General features: G+C 41.1%; 1 protein-coding gene and 1 long non-coding RNA gene across 6 annotated transcripts in view; one reads left to right on the top strand and one right to left on the bottom strand.

Moving 5' to 3' along the window:
• Positions 1 to 16652, top strand: part of WIPF1 (WAS/WASL interacting protein family member 1) — a 128977-nt gene extending 112325 nt beyond the window's left edge. For all 4 annotated transcript variants that reach the window (XM_086358966.1, XM_086358987.1, XM_086358977.1 and 1 more), the window contains exons 5-8: positions 885 to 1655; positions 5658 to 5873; positions 6601 to 6714; positions 13583 to 16652. In XM_086358966.1, coding sequence (XP_086215092.1) covers positions 885 to 1655; positions 5658 to 5873; positions 6601 to 6714; positions 13583 to 13638 — 1157 coding nt within the window. In that variant the 3' untranslated portion in view covers positions 13639 to 16652. The remainder of the gene's footprint in view (positions 1 to 884; positions 1656 to 5657; positions 5874 to 6600; positions 6715 to 13582) is intronic.
• Positions 4383 to 17599, bottom strand: part of LOC147378578 (uncharacterized) — a 73697-nt gene continuing 60480 nt past the window's right edge. The window contains exon 3 of one of the 2 annotated variants that reach the window (XR_015147924.1): positions 4383 to 4743. This is a non-coding gene — a long non-coding RNA (uncharacterized LOC147378578). Of the gene's footprint in view, positions 4744 to 10517; positions 12629 to 17599 lie in introns of those variants that run through there. The other variant, XR_015147923.1, reaches the window with a different exon arrangement.

The following is a 17599-nucleotide window of genomic DNA, read 5'->3' as shown; positions in this document are numbered from 1 at the left end:
AGCAGGTACTCAATAAATAACTGGTGCATGTTTGAACTGGTAGGAGTTTTCAGGCTAAGCATTTTTTAAAGATTAGTTTGGGTTGCAAGGGACTATGCAGTAGTGATTTGAATTTTTCCATAACTTTGGTTCCTCTTTAGTTCTGCCCTTTGTTGAACCAAAGCAGTCGAACATTAATTATTTAGTAGGGTGGTTCTGTCCTATATTATTGAAGTGGAACGACCTACTAGGGAAAAAACTGTATAGTTGCCTACTTGTTTCCAGATTAAGACCACTTCCTGGTGTCAGCTCTTTCAATTAAACTTTAACAGCTTCTTTTTTCCTTTTCAGCTTCTTATTTCGGCCATAATTCTTCCATTATATTTTTCCCATCCTCTCTTGCACATTTCTTTACAAAGGGGCTAGGTAAGCCCTCCCATATAGAAACTTATATTGGGATAACTTCACCTAAGATGGCTAAATTATTTTTCAAATGTGAGATACAGGGTGGGAGGACTGGGATAGTGATGGGGAGAAAAGAAAATCCTTAGCAGAAACCACCGGTAGCAGTCCCATTCTGTTCGTGACCTCTTGTAATGAACAGCGATCTCTCCAGAACTCTTACCAACATCATCCTGGTTTTTGTCCATCCAAAATTCCAAGAGAGTGCTCCAGAATCCCTTTGAAAGCTGATGGGCTGTAGAATCTGGGACTAGAAGAAAAACAGAGACCTGTGATCTATTGCTCTGCCTCCAGGAAGGACACACTGAAGCCCCATTTATATAAATAATAGTTTCCTGTAGTTTACAGCATCTAGGAAAGGGCTTCCAGTAGCTGGCAATATACTCTAGTTCTCTGATTTCCTTTCAGGGTCCTAACTTTACGGCTTTTTTCCTGTTCTTCAGAGTCCGGAGGAAGCCGACCTCCAATCTTGCCACCAGGAGGAAGAGCCACATCCGCCAAACCTTTCACACCCCCAAGCGGCCCAGGGAGGTTCCCTGTGCCTCCTGCAGGCCACAGAAGCGGACCCCCAGAGCCTCAGAGGAACCGAATGCCTCCCCCGAGACCCGAAGTGGGCGCAAAGCCTGATAACATCCCCCCTCCAGTGCCTAATACTCCAAGACCCAGTCAGTCAAGTCTGCACAACCGGGGGACCCCCCTAGTGCTGGGGGCTCCCCGGCAGTCCAGTCCTGGGCTGACCCCTCCCCCTTTCCCCGGAAACCGAGGTGCTGCTTTCGGAGGAGGCTCCATCCGTCACACCCCCTCAGGCTCCTCCACGCCTTTCTCCACTAGGCCTCCCCTGCCTCCTACTCCGAGCAGGGCCTTGGATGACAAGCCCCCTCCTCCGCCTCCTCCGGTGGGCAACAGACCCTCCATCCACAGGGAGTCGGTGCCGCTGCCTCCCCCTCAGAACAGCAAGCCCCCGGTGCCGTCCACCCCGCGGCCGTCCTCCTCCTCGCAGGCCCCGCCGCCTCCGCCCCCCAGCCGGCCGGGCCCTCCTCCGCTGCCCCCCGTGTCCAGCGGCAGTGGCGACGAAATCCCGAGGCTCCCGCAGAGGAACGTGTCCCTGTCGTCGTCGGCGCCTCCTTTACCTTCATCAGGACGGTCGGGCCCTCTTCCACCCCCGCCCAGTGAGAGACCCCCTCCTCCGGTGAGGGACCCACCGGGCAGATCAGGTATGGCCAGATCGGACCGCGGTGAGCTGTTCACCTGCCTCCCAGCCAGCCCACATGTCACCATCAAGCTCAGAGGAGGGGAGCCTGACAAGGGCTTCAGTGAACCCTCAGACTGCTCTGACCGTTGAAGACACATAGCCCATGTGACTTCCTCTTGACCTCCCTTAAATCTCTGAGGAGAGTGCAGGCCAATATTTCTGTCCATGTTTTAAAAGTGAGGTGACTGTGTAACTAATGAAGTGAAATGATCCCAAGTGAGTTAAATTAAGAATAGGCAACTCACCTTCCATCTGAAGTTCTGCCTCCTCTCCTGGAAGGGAATTTCTGCTGTCTTGCTGCTGCTGCTGCTAAGTCGCTTCAGTCGTGTCCGACTCTGTGTGACCCCATAGAGGGCAGCCCACCAGGCTCCCCCGTCCCTGGGATTCTCCAGGCAAGAACACTGGAGTGGGTTGCCATTGCCTTCTCCAATGCATGAAAGTGAAAAGTGAAAGTGATGGGAACTAAATTCCCATCTCCAGCAGGAGGGCCCATTATTCCAAGAAGGGCAGTTGTTTAAGAGCAAGTGAACTTCTGTACTACTTCTCTTCATTGGTCAAGCTTTGAGGCCACTTCCATGCTCAGTAAAGTCACAGCAGAGTCCATTTTGCTATCTGTTCATGTCTTGGGCACAGAGATCCCTTGGAGAGTTAGGTAAAGGTATAAGGCCTATAAGGCCGCCTTCTCTCCATAAAAATGCTCATAAGCATAAACTCAATTTGCCTGCTGTTTCATGGTTGAGGACCTACTGAAGCCCTTCTGTGTCCACACCCAGGGCTGAGAAACCTGGATCTAAGGGCAGAACCTTCACAGTATACGAAGTGTGAGGAGTTTGTATCTCTCTCCTACTTGTGATAGTTGCTTTTTTGTTTTCTGTTGGTTATTGACAGATTAAAAAGTTATCTCATTTTTAAATTTAACCATACATGTTAAATTGTATGGATGTTTGGAAATGGGTCATTTTTTTCTGTGAGAAGCTGACTGACTTTTCATGCTCTGACATCAAGAACCTAATAAACACCATTTTTTCACCAGTAATCCTCAAACTTGACCACATACTGGAATCACCTGGTGAGCTTTAAAAATGATGATGCCTGGGTTTGTACCCCAGGGTTTCTGGTTTGATTTGTCTGGGTTGAAAACTGGGCACCAGGATATGAGGGAGCTCCCCAGTGACTGTAACGTGTCACAAAGTTTGAGAACCACTCCTTCAAACCACTTTGCCAGGGAGAGTCAGCTACAAATACAAAAAGTGGCTAGTCTATTCAGTCTAGACATGGTGTCATCTCATTAAGGATGCTTCAGAGAACAAATAAGAACAACAGTCAGATGAATGAAGTGTGTTGTTTTCTCATTATCCAAAACCCCCAGCGTGGTTGAGGAGCTATCTTCTTCTACCAAATGACTGAATCAACAGATTAAATATTCCCCGAAGTAGGATAGGCAGTGATACATATTTGTTGTTTCTTTCAATTACATAAGTCATACCTATTTATTATAGAAATGCATAAAAGAATAAAAGAAAATAAAAATCATCTATAATTCTGCCATCACCAACATTTAGATGTAACATTTTTTAGATACCCTGTCTTTTTTAAATGCATGTATATCAAAGTTTGCAAAATCAGTATCAGTTGGCTAATTTGCTTTTATTTAACAGTATCTCACTAACATTTTCTTGATATGATTAACTGTTCTTTTACAACCTGACTTATAATGGCTGCATAATATTAAATCCCACATGAGTACCTTGGCTTATTTATTAGTCAATGTGTTCATACAGGCCATCTCTAGAGTTTTGCTGTTGCAGATAATGCAGAGATACATTCTTAGAGCTAAATATTTGTGCACACCTCTGTGTATTTCTTTTGGAAAAATTTCTAGGAATGGAATTTCTAGGACAATGGATATGCCTAGTAAACTATGGATTTCATAGGTATTGCCAAACAGGCCTCTAAAAATACCCACCAACTTACGTTTCCACAGGGAACCTATGAGTAGTCGTCAAGGGCCATCTATATTTTCAGAGGAGGTTTGGCTTCATTGTTAAGGGAGTGCTTTAGAATTTGACAGAATGGAGTCATATCCTATTCTTGCATTCACTAGCTTCCTGACTTGAGGTCTTTAATCTTCCAGTATTTCTGAGGCCTTGCCTGCTATCCTGACACTCCTCAGGGTTATCATCAGAATTAAATGAGACAAGTGTGTAGAGTAGTTGTCTTATTTCCCTGCATGTAGTTCAGTTCAGTTGCTCAGTCTTGTCTGACTCTTTGCGACCCCATGGACTGCAGCACATCAGGCCTTCCTGTCCATCACCAACTCCTGGAGTTTACTCAAACTCATGTCCATTGAGTCAGTGATGCCATCCAACCATCTCGTCCTCTGACGTCCCCTTCTCCTCCTGCCTTTAATCTTTCCCAGCATCAGGGTCTTTTCAAATGAGTCAGTTCTTCACCGCAGGTGGCCAAAGTATTGGAGTTTCAGCATCAGTCCTTCAAATGAATATTCAGGACTGATTTCCTTTAGGATGGACTGGTTGGATCTCCTTGCAGTCCAAGAAACTCACAAGAGTCAATGATCGTTTTTATTATTATGCTGCCAGCAGGAAATAGAAATCTGTTTTCTTTTCTGTTATGCTTGCCTAGGTTTGTATCTTGGGGCTAAAAGGTTGGACAGTTAGGAACATGAACAGTTACTTTTAAAGAGAGATGTTGGGGTTGATGAGGTTACGCAGTACCAGGTCCCATAGTATTGGAAGTCTAGTTTGCATTTAGTGACAGTATGAGGTAGTACCACCACTGCCTTTAAGCCCACAGCATATGAGCCACTTCTTCCCCCAATGAATCTACTTATACTGACTGGGACTCCAGCTTTGAGAAGCAGATCAGGCAATAAATAAACCCTGCCAGATGGGGCACTGAAGACTCCTTGAGATGAACCAGGGCTAGGTGTGCCTCCCACCTCCATTAGGGATCTGAGCCAAGACTTCCAGGCAGGAATATCTTCCATGGGTGGGTCATTCAGTATAAGGCCCTCTAGTTGGATTTTGAATCTGTAGTTAACAAAAGATATTTATACTTATAGCACCATAAGATGTTGTGTTTACATAAAATGTCAGCATCTTGCTAGTGGAACACAGTGCTGAAAATCAGGCATAACTACTAAGGCCATTTTGATTTGCATGAGAAATGCTCAAGTTCCTTTTATATGCTTTTTGACTATTTCTGGCAACAGTGCAGTGAGAAAGGTGCTCTTTTGTAGACAGGAAATCAAATTCCATAGGATAATCAGCTTGTGTGGGGTCAGTGTCCTGCAGTAGCATTTATAACCATACACATTGATTAGCTGACTGTCACTCCCTGTGTTAATCTGCCTCCCCAGATTAAGAGGAAGAACCAAGAAGGAACTCCTGCTCATCTCAGGATGGCAGATATTTGGTTTCCTGATCCCACTTCTGTCTGGAAATAGATCATATGCATCACAGAAACATGCTTGTATAATTAGCAATAATACTCTGCATTTAAAAAGTTAATTCCTCTGGAGACCTAAAATAAGTTCATAACTATCTTATTTTTAAAATATTTACTTAATAAGTAGTATGTCACAGAAACTAGTTCAATAGCTGTTTATAAGGAATTTTAAATGTTTTTAAAGTACACAGTTGTCACTATAAACAAATGATTACCTGTTCTCAACTACATCATCTCCAATCTCAATACTGACTCAAAGCCAAATAGCCAGTTAGCCATCAGTGTGCATTTGTTCCACATGTGTGTACATTTGTGCATTTTTGTGTTTATATGTGCCTCATTTCTTGACTAAAGCTCCTAGGAAGTCTCCACCATTTCTCTGTTTTCTCAAGTAAAAGGGCATGTATCCAGCAGGCACTCCGTAACTGCATGTTGATGGTAGTAGTAACATGGTATGTAAGGTATAGCAATAAATGTCATTTTTCTTTGGCTTCAGGCCCTCTCCCACCACCTCCTCCAACGAACAGAAACGGCAGCACATCTCGGGCCCTGCCCGCCACCCCTCAGTTGCCGTCCAGGAGTGGAATAGATTCTAGTCCCAGAAGTGGGCCCCGGCCTCCCCTTCCTCCCGAAAGGCCTGGCACTGGGGCACCTCCCCCACCTCCACCATCAACATCAATTAGAAACGGCTTCCAAGATTCTTCATGTGAAGGTAAGCTGTGGTCCCAGCTCCTGGGAAGCTATAATGGGGCAGCAACTGAGTGGGAGGTGTGTTTGTGTGTTTGCATGAACGTTTCTTGTTTGTGTGACCTCCACTGTTCACATTGCACGGCACTAATCTAAGCATTCTAGGGCCACTATGATTTCAAATGAAAAACAGTAATCGCCTTTTCCTTGCAAAAGGCAGATCATTATTCTCTGTTCCTTGTTTGAGTTTCATTTTGGTTAACTTTCCAAAGATTCTAGAATTCTGAAAAGAACCATTTTTGTAGCTTGCTTTCTTATTACCTACCTTTCTGGACAGTTTGCTATGGGTTTGAGGCCTAATGGCCTGCAGGTATTAAGCAGCTTATCCCTGTCATTGTTATCAGTTACTCTTTCCACTGGGGAGGAATAATTAAGAAAAGTATCCCAAACCCCAGCCCCCATCTCCTGAGAGGAACTGGCTGGGTCCTAGTCACTCTGGCGAAAGTCACTTGGATCTGTCTTTGGTTTGATTCGCAGACCAGTACATTTTATCACTGACAGTGATAAATGACACTGTAATTTAATTTGCAGTAGTCAGTGACATTGGTAGCATTTGGGGCTTTTCTCTAAACTTCTAGATGTAAAACCAGATGTGATCTCTGCTGTTCTATTTCATTCTGTGTCTTTCATTATATTAGTCTTCAGAGCAGATTGTCTGTTACTGAAGATAACTGTTTGTTTCTCTCCCTCAGATGAGTGGGAAAGCAGATTTTACTTCCATCCGATTTCTGATTTGCCACCTCCAGAGCCATATGTACCAACAACCAAAAGTTATCCCAGTAAACTGGCGAGAAATGAAAGCCGAAGTGAGTATTTCTACAAGGGCTTTTAGATGGCTTCATACTTGAGTAGCCTGGGTCACACACAACTGAGGGTTGTGTAGGAAATCCAGGTCTCTTGTCTGGAGCGGGGAGATTTCCGAGAAATTACTCCTGGATTTGGAACCATTTAAATGGTAAACTCTCCTTCTACGTTCATTGACGAAAATAGAGACATCCAGAATGCATATGAGAAGCGATTATTTTAATGTGTCATTATAAGTTCAAAATACCTTTAGTTTGCTAGTAGGTTAAATTTTATTATTTTGGTTATTTGGACAATCTTTCCCCATTTTGATCTTCCTAAAGATGGCACAGTTAGAGTCTCTTCTATTCCTACTAGTTTTGAGACTGGCAGAATGTCTCATTAGTTATAAAAAAAAAAACAAAACTCACTGTAACTGTTTTGATCTTTTAAATATAAATTTACAGAGCATTACATGAAAATTTTAAGTATGCCTATAATCTCTCTGCATAACAGATATTTTCATTTTACTAGGTTCTCTTTAATTTTTATCTATCTAATTCTGATTATATAGTTATAGAATATGAGTTTTGGGTGATGAGATTTATATAACATTGCTAAGTGTATACTTCCCTATTTTATCCCTTGGTTTTTATTTTACAGGATTCCATCAAGTCAGCATATAATAATTTAGTTTACCATTATTGGACATTTAGATTTTTTTTAACAAAAAATTTATACAGCTAAGGAAGAATTAGTGTGAAATATACATATATCTTTGATGGGGCTCTGTCTTATAACAATGTTAGCTTCAGAACCAAACTCCCAAGCCACAAATGTGTGGAGAAAAAGTGTATGAGCATGTCAAACAGCTGTCACATATCCCTAGCCTTGTGCTCACTGTCCAGCAGAACTCCTTCACATACTCTGAACCTACTGACTCTTTCTTAATACATAGTTCTCAAGTTTTGGTTGGTTGGTTCCCAGCTTTAGAGCAGACTAGTATCAGCTGAAGTCAAGGTTGGTTACAAGCAAAATCACTGACTTTGGGGAGATGATAGGTGGCAGTCTTGGGTCAAAGGAAGAGCTAGGGACACAGCTGTGCTAGGTATCACCACACAATACCAGATACGTCTAGTGGGTTATTAAAAATGGACAAATTTTGCCTTGTGCCTCTGTTGAAGAACTCAAAGAGTTAGAAAATATTATAGAAAATTTTCCCTGAAAAAAAATGCCAAAAGTAAACAGAATATTTTACTGAAAAGACCAGTTTAAGTCCTAGAAAAAGTTATGTGGAGTACTGAATTCTAGATAATACCTAGTAAAAGAGGCATAACTGTAATAAAATTATCATGCAGGAGTTGGTGGTTGAAATTTTTGGCGAAAAAGTCTTCACATGTGACAAATGTTCTTGAGTTTGCTCTCTCCTCACCCCACCCTATCTGTGCTATTTATATATTTAAGTCAGTAACAGAACCATCCTCCCCAGCCCCTTTAGATTTTTAATTTAATAGCTGAACACATTCCTTCCCCCTACCTCCTGTCTTCATGACTGTCTGCACCGTGAGGACTGGAACTGTGTCCCTGCTCACTACTGTGTCTTCTGCAAGTGGCACAGAGCTTGAAATACAGTAGGCATTTAAAAATATTTCTTAAATTGGTGAATTAATTTCCACAGCTCTCCAAAAATGTTCTTGTACCTTTAATATTTCTAGCATTAAGCATGTTTAATATTTTATAATATAACTGATCATATCTCTAACACAAAGTGCTGTGGAGTGGTTTTATCCTGCTCCTGTACCTGCCTCTTCCTCCGAGCAGAGCTGCCCTGGTAGGGCACCCAGACAGCCCTAAATAGCACAACCTACTTGCAGCTCTGCACAAGGCCAGCCCTCGATGTGCTAACCATTTGTGGTGTTATCAATTGATGGTCAGGGCTTCGTGACAGATGGATGGCTTACATCTAGGCAGTCTTTCGTCAGGTCCCTGCCCAAAAAAGACCTGGTTGGGATAAAAAGAGGAAGAGGTGAAATAATGGACTGCCAGTGTTTTCCTCTAACTCCTCCCCTTGGTCAGAGATTTGTCCTAACTCAGAAATCCCTAAGTGGGCTATTTTGGTTTCTGTCAGAAAAGTGGCTGCCTGCTGAGGAATCTTGTCAGGGCCAGCCCACTTGAGTCTAAAAACAGTGGCCATAGCAGACCTACCTAATTGACATGAGTCCCTGATTGACCTGCTCACAGCATCTGAGCACCTGGCTTTATGCCTGACACCTGTAAGATCCTCAAAAAAATTGTGTATGGGAAAAATGAACTTTTTAGTTGTGAATGGATTTTAAACCAAGTTATGGTGTGCTAATAGCCCAAAGATATGCATAGTTTTTAAAAGAACACCATCAAGACAGAGAAGAGACAACCCATGAAATGAAATAAAATATTTGCAAATCATATATCTGATAAAAGATTAATATCTAGAATATATAAAGAATTCCTGCAACTCAACAACAAAACCCAATTTTTAAAATGAGTTGAATATTTGAATAGATATTTCTTGAAAGAAGATATACAGATTGCTAATAAACACATGAAAAGATGCTCAACATCACTAATCATTCAGTTCAGTTCAGTCGCTCAGTTGCATCTGACTCTTTGTGACCCCGTGGACTGCAGCATGCCAGGCTTCCCTGTCCATCACCAACTCCCAGAGCTTACCCAAACTCATGTTCATAGAGTCAGTGATGCCAACCAGTCATCTCATCCTCTGTCGTCCCCTTCTCCTGCCTTCAATCTTTCCTAGCAACAGGGTCTTTTCCAGTGAGTCAGTTCTTCACATCAGGTGGCCAAAGTATTGGAGTTTCAGCTTTAACATCAGTCCTTCCAATAAATATTCAGGACTGATTTCCTTTAGGATTGACTGATTTGATCTCCTTGCAGTCCAAGGGACTCTCAAGAGTCTTCTCCAACACCACAGTTCAAAGCATCAATTCTTTGGTGGTCAGCTTTCTTTAGAGTCCAAATGTCACATGACTACTGGGAAAAGCATAGCTTTGACTAGCCGGACCTTTGTTGGCAAAGTAATATCTCTGCTTTTTAATATGCTGTCTAGGTTGGTCATAGCTTTTCTTCCAAGGAGCAAACATCTTTTAATTTCATGGCTGCAGTCACCATCTGCAGTGACTTTGGAACCCCCAAAAATAAAGTCTCTCACTGTTTCCGTGATTTCCCCATCTACTTGCCATGAAGTGATGGGACCAGCTGTCATGATCTTAGTTTTCTGAATGTTGAGTTTTAAGCCAACTTTTTCACTCTCCTCTTTCACATTCATCAAGAGGCTCTTTAGTTCTTCTTCACTTTATGCCATAAGGGTGGTGTCATCTGCATATCTGAGGTTATTGATATTTCTCCCAGCAATCTTGATTCCAGCTTGTGCTTCATCCAACCCAGCATTTCTCATAAAGTATTCTGCATACAAGTTAAATAAGCAGGGTAACAATATATAGCCTTGACATACCCCTTTACCGATTTGGAACTAGTCTGTTGTTCCATGTCCAGTTCTAACTGTTCTTTCTTGACCTGCACACAGATTTCCCAGGAGGCAGGTCAGGTAATCTGCTATTCCCATCTCTTTCAGAATTTTCCAGAGTTTGTTGTGATCCACATAGTCAAAGGCTTTGGCATAGTCAATTAAGCAAAAGTAGATGTTTTCTGGAACTCTCTTGCTTATTTGATGATCCAGCAGATGTTGGCAATTTGATTTCTGGTTCCTCTGCCTTTTCTAAATCCAGCTTGAACATCTGGAAGTTCACAGTTCACATACTGTTGAAGCCTGGCTTGGAGAATTTTGACCATTACTTTGCTAGCATGTGAAATGAATGCATTGGTGCATTTGAGCTTTCTTTGGGATTGGAATGAAAACTGACCTTTTCCAGTCCTGTGGCCACTGCTGAGTTTTCCACATTTGCTGGCATATTGAATGCAGCACTTTCACAACATCACCTTTTAGGATTTGAAATAGCTCAACTGGAATTCCATCACCTCCACTAGCTTTGTTCGTAGTGATGCTTCCTAAGGCCCACTTGACTTCACATACCAGGATGTCTGGGTGTAGATGAGTGATCACACTATTGTGGTTATCTGGGTCATGAAGATCTTTTTGTACAGTTCTTCTGTGTATTCTTGCCACCTCTTCTTAATCTCTTCTGCTTCTGTTTGGTCCATACCATTTCTGTCCTTTATTGAGCCCATCTTTGCATGAAATGTGCCTTTGGTATCTCTAATTTTCTTGAAGAGCTCTCTAGTCTTTCCCATTCTGTTGTTTTCCTCTATTTCTTTGCATTGCTCACTTATGAAGACTTTCCTATCTCTCCTTGCTATTCTTTGGAACTCTGCATTCAAATGGGTATATCGTTCCTTTTCTCCCTTGCCTTTTGCTCTTCTTTTCCTTAGCAATTTGTAAGGCCTCCTCAGACAACCATTTTGCCTTTTTGCATTTCTTTTTCTTGGGGATGGTCTTGATCACTGCCTCCTGTACAATGCCACGAACCTCCATCCATAGTTCTTCAGGCACTCTATCAAATCTAATCCCTTGAATCTATTTGTCACTTCCACTGTATAATTGTAAGGGATTTCATTTAGGTCATACCTGAATGGCCTAGTGGTTTTCCCTACTTTCTTCAATTTAAGTCTGAATTTGGCAATAAGGAGTTCATGATCTGAGCCACAGTCAGTTCCTTGTTTTTGCTGACTATATAGAGCTTCTCCATCTTTGGCTGCAAAGAATATAATCAGTCTGTTTTCAGTATTGACCATCTGGTGATGTCCATGTGTAGAGTCTTCTCTTGTGTTGTTGAAAGAGGGTGTTTGCTATGACCAGTGCATTCTCTTGGCAAAACTGTTAGCCTTTGACCTGCTTCGTTTTATACTCCAAGGCCAAATTTGCTTGTTACTCCAGGTATCTTTTGACTTCCTACTTTTGCATTCTAGTCCCTTATAATGAAAAGGACATCTTTTTTGGGCATTAGTTCTAGAAAGTCTTGTAGGTCTTCATAGAGCTGTTCAACTAGCTTCTTCAGCATTACTGGTTGGAGTATAGACTTGGATTACTGTGATATTGAATGGTTTGCCTTGGAAATGAACAGAGATCATTCTGTCATTTTTGAGATTGCATCCAAGTACTGCATTTCAGACTCTTCTGTTGACTATGGTGGCCACTCCATTTCTTCTAAGGGATTCTTGCCCACAGTAGTAGATACAATGGTCACCTGAGTTAAATTCACCCATTCCAGTCCATTTTAGTTCACTGATTCCTGAAATGTTGATGTTCACTCTTGCCATCTCTTGCTTGACCACTTCCAATTTACCTTGATTCACTAGGAGTCGGACACAACTGAGCGACTTCACTTTCACTTTTCACTTTCATGCATTGGAGAAGGAAATGGCAACCCACTCCAGTGTTCTTGCCTGGAGAATCCCAGGGATGGGGGAGCCTGGTGGGCTGCCATCTACGGGGTCGCACAGAGTCGGACACGACTGAAGCGACTTAGCAGCAGCAGCAGCAGCATGGACCTAACATTCCAGGTTCCTATGTAATATTGCTCTTGACAGCATCAGACTTTATTTCCATCACCAGTCACATCCACAGCTGGGTGTTGCTTTTGCTTTGGCTCCATCCCTTCATTCTTTCTGGAGTTATTTCTCCACTGATCTCCAATAGCATATTGGGCACCTACCGACCTGGGGAGTTCATCTTTCAGTGTCCTATCTTTTTGCCTTTTCATACTGTTCATGGGGTTATCCTGGCAAGAATACTGAAGTAACTTTTTTTGGTGGGATCGTACATTGTCTTGTCGATGGTTGTTCAGCAGCGAGTTGTAATTTTGGAGCTCTTGCAGGAGATGAGTGCACGTCTGTCTACTCCGCCATCTTGGAGTCATCCCACCACTAACGGTTAAGAAAACACAAATCAAAGTACAATGAAATACACTTTACATTCATTAGGATGGCTGCTATCAGGAAAGCAGTATTAAGAAATGGAGAAGATAACTGAATGTCCAACAAAAGGGAACTGATTAGATTAACTATAGTAGTATTAGGATATCCAACCAGTCCATTCTAAAGGAGATCAGCCCAGGGTGTTCTCTGGAAGGAATGATGCTAAAAATGAAACTCCAATACTTTGGCCACCTCATGAGAAGAGTTGACTCATTGGAAAAGACTCTGATGCTGGGAGGGATTGGGGGCAGGAGGAAAAGGGGACAACAGAGGATAAGATGGCTGGATGGCATCACCAGCTCGATGGATGTGAGTTTGGTTGAACTCCGGGAGTTGGTGATAGACAGGGAGGCCTGGCGTGCTGTGATTCACGGGTTCGCAAAAAGTCGGACACGACTGAGCGACTGAACTGAACTGATACTTCTATAATAAAATGCAATATGTCATTAATAATTGTATTTATAAAGAATGACTTAAAAATGTTCAAATGATCCTTCTTTTGGAAGGAAAAAGAACAGATATACACATAACGTTATAGGTTATCTCCAGGTGGTACAAGCATTAATGAATTTTTGTTTTGTTTTTCTCATCCATATTTTCTCAATCTATAATATACATATATGTATAATCACATATACTAAGTTTGTGATGAGAAAAAAAAGTAATTTTTAAAGAACTTTAACTTCCCACAAGTTCAGCGGCAGGTCCTCCTTCTCTAGTAAAATTTGTTCAGGTCCTTACCCACTTCTCCCTTTCATTTCTCATGCATGTGCGCTCGTTGTTTACAGCCTTGATCATGGGTAGGCGGGGGGTCGTGGGTACTTTTGCAGCCATTCTTAAGTTTTACAGTGAGAACATAAGTTCTCTAACCAAAGTTTGTATTTTGTCTAATTTTTCATCAAGGTGGATCTAACCGAAGAGAGAGGGGTGCTCCACCCCTGCCTCCCATCCCGAGGTGATCCTTGCCTGCTCTTCTACACTCAAGCCCCAGAGCTCCTTCTGTCGTTGCTGTCCAAGTCGCACACCCTCCTCCTCTGTCCTCCCTTGTTCCCTTCATAATGGCAATAGGGAAGAAGGGAAGTGATGTGGGAATATGTGTGTGTAGGGTGCATACGCAGTAAAGGTATGCACCTCGCTTTTTATATTGTGTATAGCCTTAAAGCTATTGCTTGCTTCAGCTACAGCCTGTTGGCTGCTTTGGGGATCAACAGGCTTTTGTGACAAGTAGGCAGCGATGAAATTGTGTCCCAGCTTTCAACCAACCAAATTCAAACATTCACTGCTTTTTTGCTACAAACCACAATATAAAGGTCCCTGAGAGTTGTTTGTTTCCATGCCTTTTTTTTTTTTTTTCATGTTTGGCCTCCTGTCTGTTTCCATGAACCACAGACCACCTAAACAAGTTGCTCACATAAAATATTTGCAGTTACAAGATGTCCAATCTTGGGTGGTCTGAGGTAAGCCCTGGGACAGAGCTCTTCAATAGAAATATAATGTGAACCAGGTATACAATTTTAAAATTTCTAGTAGCAACATAAAACAGGAAAATAGGTGAAATTAATTTTAATATATTTTATTTAACCCTAATATCCAAAATATCATTTCAACTTGCAGTCAGTATAACAATTTTAATGAGATATTTTATATATATATATATTTTTGGTACTAAGTCTTCAAACTCCAGTGTGTACTTTACACTTGAAACACATCTCCATTTGGACGTGTCACATTTCAAGTGCTCAGTAGCCACACATGGTTGGTGGCTACCATGTTGGACAGTGCAGATCTATAAGACAGAGCCTAGTGCAGACACCTCTTGTTTCAGAAACAGAAAAGGCCAGATGAGCTATAGCAATTCAAGAGGTAGCTAAAAATAAAGTTAGGACCCTTGTTTGGCAAATAGTTTTCCTTAGATTTTGCTCCCTTATTTTCCCTCTTCCCTTGAAATCTGTATACAAGTGTTGCGTCACAGTACCAAGGTCAGAAATTGATCTACTAGGGTTTACAGTCATGTGGAATAAAGCCATTGAAAAGAAACTGAAAGCCAGTCGGGGCTCTCTAGCTGAGAACCAGCTTCCTTGAGCTCACCTGTTGGTTGGCCTCCTGCCTTATGCATTTCAAGTGGCTTCACGCCTCTCCAGCCCAGCTTGTTCCTTAGGGCAGGAGGCTCATAGGCTCCATAGTTGTGGGGGAAAGTCAGGGAAAGGTAGCAAATCAGAAATGTGGAAGAAGGGAACAGATTTTAATTGATGGGCAAAACTCTAAAATTCGAAATCTGATGCCTATGGCGTTGAGAGAAGGAGATTGCTGCTGGAAATTGGAGGGAACTTGTTTTGAATCTATCTGGGAGAATCATTTGCCTTGGATCTATGCAAATAAAGCTCCCCCAGAGGACCATAGGGATGAGCCAGCCTTGCCTTTTTTGTATGATTTTGTTTACAAAACTTTACTGGGACTTTTAAATCTAGCTATAGACTTGGAAAAAATTATTTCCATTTAGATGTTTTATATAGTTGATTATGTTTAAAATTACCATTACTTATTTTTTAAAAGTTCACAGCTATATATGTATATGTATATCTACCTAAACTTTGTATCATGGTTTCAGTGTATTCATGTATTCCTGGGAGATGCTAACAAGAAATCAATCCAAAGAAAAATTTGAAAGAAGCATTCATATTTATAGAATAATTGTTTCATTTTTATAAAATCAAAAGAACTTAGAATTCTAATAAATGGGATGTCTAATAAATTATGAAGTTGCCCATTTGAGTATATTGTATTTTTATAACTTTCCTTGCCAAAGTCTTGGGCTTATTAATACATTAGAAAACTTGGGTTTTTCCCCAGTTCTCTACCATTCTGTTTGTCTTTCATACATTCACTTGGGGCCCTTTACCTAAAGAAAATCAAGGAATAACAAAAATCAAGCTGTAACAAACTTGGTATTTTCAGAAAAAAGCTTTTAATCTCTAATATTTTGATAATATGGCATCATTTTATTTTGAATTCTTTGATCAGATATCAATAGTTAGTAAAAATCCCTATGATAAGAGCATGTTGACCCACTTCAGAAAAGATGGAGTTGAACTCTCCCAGCAAATATGGCAGAGAAAAGTCTGACTCCAAAAAAATGGGTCTGAATTTTGTAAGGGGTAGTAAGAATAGCCAATTTCTTTATATATTCCAACTTTGCAGGTACCATCCTAAAGTTTGAAACAGGGTCACAGCTCAGAGTTGCTATTTATCCAGGATAGAGATGTTTTAAAATGTATTTTTAAGTGAATATTCCATTAATACATGTACACCCTTTCTTTGAAATTTAGAAACCTAATTGTGTCCAAAACTTTGAACAAATTCTATGCTAAAATCTTTAACTATAGCAGATAACAGAAATTAATACATCCTTCCCTGAAACCAGAGCTTACATATGTTTTTCCCCATAAAATTTCCAGATAAATGTATTCAAGATGCAATACAGTATTTTAACATTTACATGTCATTTATATGAAAATGTATTACAGTATTAAAATTCAGTGTTCGGTATTTATTTCAGTATGCATTTTATTTAGTAAAAACCAAGAAAAATGTTTAATCCAATGGTGCCTTACTTGGTGATTTGAGAGAAATTGACTTTTTATGTCTAAGTAGCAGATTATTTGCATATTTGTAAAAACTGTTAGGCCTTTATATTTTAACTTGTAATACCAATTTTGTTATTTTAGTAGCAGAAATGTGATGACTGTTAAATAGTGCCCAAAATTTTCTGGCATGATGAAATTAATTTCTCCCTATTTATAATGAGGGACTGTAAAGAAGAAATGTTTTTCATACCACTGCACTGTGTAAACGTGCACATCCTGATACCTGTGTCATCAGGACAGCTTACCTGGTGGGGTAGGACCTACCCTCCATACCCGCGTCTTTGTAAACTAGCCAGACAATAAATAAAAGCAGAATGGTCAGACTGTCATCTGGTGGGTTTTATTTTAAGTACTGTCTATGTAAATATAAGTGAGAAAACAAGTGTCTGATTTCTGCTTTATACTCTGGTACAGACAGACAAAAAAAGAAGAAGAAGGTCCATAGAGTAAGTAAATACTTAGTGCGATCCACTTTTAATCTCCTTGTATTTCCTGAGAACTTGCCTCTTAGTCAAAATTTGTTGTCTCTTTACCTGAGGCAAATGCCTCTACTCTGAGGTAAATGATGAGTGGTGGAAGGAATGGAAGATGTAATTACAAAGATTATCACTGACACTGATAAATAAGGAAAGGCCAGTGGAAATTTAGGAGGCCCAATAGAGTGGTGGTTTGTCTGTTTTTTGTTTGTTTTTGGACAGTTACACTATTTCTTAGGGGAAAAAAAGAAGCAAGATTTGCAAACTGAATTTAAGTAGTCATAAAAACTGAGTTTCTGAGTTTATAGCTTCAATAAATTGAGTACTAAGCTCTACTATAGTAACCTTTCTTTCTGGACACAGGTATTTTCCTTTAAAAACACCATTGATCATTCCCATTATGATCTCAGACACCATAACTTAAGTGCTTGAGGTGGAAAAAGCACAGAGAAAAGCTTTATATGTCTTTGACTTTTAAAATCTCTCTTCAATCTCCAGGTGAGTATAGCTTCCAGTCTTCAGGTTAGGGCGTGTGTTAGTCACGCAGTCATATCCGACTCTTTGCGATCCCATGTACTGTACGGGCTCCTCTGTCCATGGAATTCTCCAGGCAAGAATACTGGAGTGGGTTGCCATTTTCTCCTCCAGAGGATCTTCCCAACCCAGGGATCGAATCCGAGTCTCCTTCATTGCAGGTGGATTCTTTACCATCTGAGCCACTAGGGAAGCCCCCAGGTTAGTGTAGCTTCCTTTAATCTTGGTAATCTTGACACTGAAGCATGACTGACATTGACCTTTGC

The sequence above is a fragment of the Bos grunniens genome, chromosome 2, assembly GCF_055505025.1.
Source record: "Bos grunniens cultivar Pamir isolate PY7600 chromosome 2, Bosgru_T2T1.0, whole genome shotgun sequence".
NCBI lineage: Eukaryota > Metazoa > Chordata > Mammalia > Artiodactyla > Bovidae > Bos > Bos grunniens.
The sequence above is the reverse complement of the archived record's forward strand: the minus strand, read 5'-3'. Positions and strand labels throughout refer to the sequence as shown.